Source organism: Cucurbita maxima, unplaced genomic scaffold (assembly GCF_002738345.1).
Source record: "Cucurbita maxima cultivar Rimu unplaced genomic scaffold, Cmax_1.0 Cma_Scf00001, whole genome shotgun sequence".
In the NCBI taxonomy this organism is placed as follows: Eukaryota; Viridiplantae; Streptophyta; class Magnoliopsida; order Cucurbitales; family Cucurbitaceae; genus Cucurbita; species Cucurbita maxima.
This window is the reverse complement of record NW_019272017.1, coordinates 9,890,745-9,893,057: the sequence shown is the minus strand read 5'-3', so window position 1 is coordinate 9,893,057 and position 2,313 is coordinate 9,890,745. Positions and strand designations below refer to the sequence as shown.

The 2,313-nt window shown below is 30.0% G+C and overlaps 2 protein-coding genes and 1 long non-coding RNA gene across 6 annotated transcripts in view; 1 reads left to right on the top strand and 2 right to left on the bottom strand.

The window, feature by feature from the left end:
* LOC111492504 (CLP protease regulatory subunit CLPX2, mitochondrial) overlaps positions 1-760 on the top strand; it is an 11,383-nt gene extending 10,623 nt beyond the window's left edge. Inside the window, exons 14-16 of one of the 3 annotated variants that reach the window (XM_023141872.1) lie at positions 185-331; positions 427-572; positions 607-760. In XM_023141872.1, the coding sequence (XP_022997640.1) occupies positions 185-331; positions 427-504 (225 nt within the window). In that variant the 3' untranslated portion in view covers positions 505-572; positions 607-760. The other 2 variants (XM_023141863.1, XM_023141880.1) reach the window with 2 other exon arrangements.
* The window catches only part of LOC111493399, a 631,558-nt gene that overhangs the window by 68,476 nt on the left and 560,769 nt on the right, over positions 1-2,313 (bottom strand). The window lies entirely within an intron of this gene.
* LOC111493369 (NADH dehydrogenase [ubiquinone] 1 beta subcomplex subunit 3-B-like) overlaps positions 1-2,313 on the bottom strand; it is a 17,917-nt gene that overhangs the window by 3,497 nt on the left and 12,107 nt on the right. The gene's annotated exons all lie outside the window — the stretch shown is intronic.

The following is a 2,313-nucleotide window of genomic DNA, read 5'->3' as shown; positions in this document are numbered from 1 at the left end:
AAAAAAAAAAAAAAAAAAAAAAAAAAAAAAAAAAAAAAAAAAAAAAAAAAAAGATAGCTGTAAATTATAATTTGACAAAATCATATTGGTGCTTTTTTCTTTGTTAAAATATTTTGAAAATGGCAGTGGTTGGTTAGTTTGAACGCTGGAAAGTGGTGCCGCCAACTGAATTCATTATGTTCAGGTTCCAGAAAGTAAGAGCATAAGGGCTGTTCTGGTTGATGAAGAAGCTGTTGGATCAGTGGACGGTCCAGGATGCGGAGCCAAAGTTCTTTATGATGTTGATGAATTAAAGCAGTGTTCAAAAAGTGGAATAGTCATAAATCTGAAGGTATTTTCTCATCACACTCACTTCAACCCTTTCAGTGTTAGTTGTTTCTTTGGTGGCTATGAATTCTGATATAATATCTCTGCCCTGATGAACAGGGAAATGGTTTGTTGGTGGAGGACGAGGGTCGGTTCTCGAATGGAGTCGAGTTTCCATCCGTAACTATGAGATTGTAAATGCTTTCTGCAGATCATGCAAGTAAGTTTATTGGACAGATCAGTATCAATCAATAATAAAGGGTTCTTCAACTTTCAGCCTCCATTTTACTGTTAAACAAAGTAGAGAAGTTATGTGGACTTGTGAAGTATGTTGCCATGTAAATGCATAATAAAAAACTTCTTCTTATCTTAGGACGCCCACATATTTTGAATCCCAAGAAGGAATTTAGCTTATATTAAATAATGTAATATGAAAAAAGAATAGCTTATATTAAATAATTTCTACGTTCCTTGTCGATTAGGTCTAGTTGCAGCCACAGCTGTGTATGAGTGCAATTCTTAGTTACAGTCTTTTTCATCATGGCTACCTTCTTGTTCTTGAGCACCAGAGTTAAAACTTATCAAAATCTTAAGAACTTATGCACATTTAATTAAGTTAAATAGACAAATTATGTCTATAAATATAAATATAATTGGAAGGAAATGAACTTGGCATCACAAGTGTTGGGACTAACTTGAACTTGATTTTGAATTCAAGTGATTCTAATACTCTTTTGTAAGAGTGCGAGTTTCAACGACTTGTGGGGGCCTTTTGTAAGAGCGAGAGTTTCAACCGAGAAACTGTGGCGATGCCCAAATAGTTTAACGTCTTATTTATAGGGCTTAGAGAGAATATATATTATAACTAATTTGAATATCATTCAAAATTTTAATATCTTTTAAGGTATGGAATATAATAAATTCATTTTTTTAAATATTAACTTTAACTTTTTAAATTAATTAAATATTTTTCTCCTATATATTTAATGCATGTATGAATTTTTCAGGTTTAACTACCCTTGATTCTCATTCTCTAGTGAACATCTTTTTTATGATCTAACCATAAACTAAATCCATCTCGGGTCAATGAGGATGTGAGCTCTCATTGTTCAAATATCAAAATCAGTATTTAAAGAAACTATCCATCTACTTTCTATATACGAAAAAGAGTGAAATTCATATCGTAAGATTATGTACCTAGTTTCCTATTTGGCCAGGTACCCAACATGGTTGACATATTAAATCAACTATAAAAATCATTCTCACTCATGCAAATCATAAGATAAGTCCTCATATGCAAAAATTCATAACTTCTAATAATTAAAATCAAGTTGTAACGATGATCCCGTAAAATATTAATTTTTTTCAATTAATAGATTTATAAGGATAGATTACGTATTTTATGGTCTAGTTTTATATGAATTAATGGTTTAGAAGACCTCCACTCACTTGTTCATATGAACGATTTAGATCAAATTATTTGTAACATTTGCAAAGTGAACGCACTAAATAGTGTTACTAAGATAAGCACTCTAACCTTACCCATATACTATAACTTTTTTTTTTTTTTTTAACTATTGATTTAACATGATTCTTTTGTATGTCCACGGCATATTATTCAAGTTCCAGTCCAAAAATAAGTATTCAAGAGAACTATTTATCTACCTACTTTATATGAAAAATGAGAAAAAAAAACCATAAAATGAAATTCACTCACAAGTAAGATCAAGTCGCATATGATTGTCTTATGAAATATTCATCTTTTTAATTAATAGGTAAGAGATTAAATATTTCATGGTTCATACTTATATAAACTCGTTGTATATGATATCATACTTGCATGTCTCCACCTCAACCCTTTTCGTTAGTTTGGATTAATCACTAGCTTTTTTTTTCTTTTCTAAAACTCCTTTATATTCGTCTAAACCTACAACATTGTTATCGTAGTATTTGAACTACGCACGTAACAAAATAAAATTTATAAAAAAAAAAAAAAAAAAAAAAAAA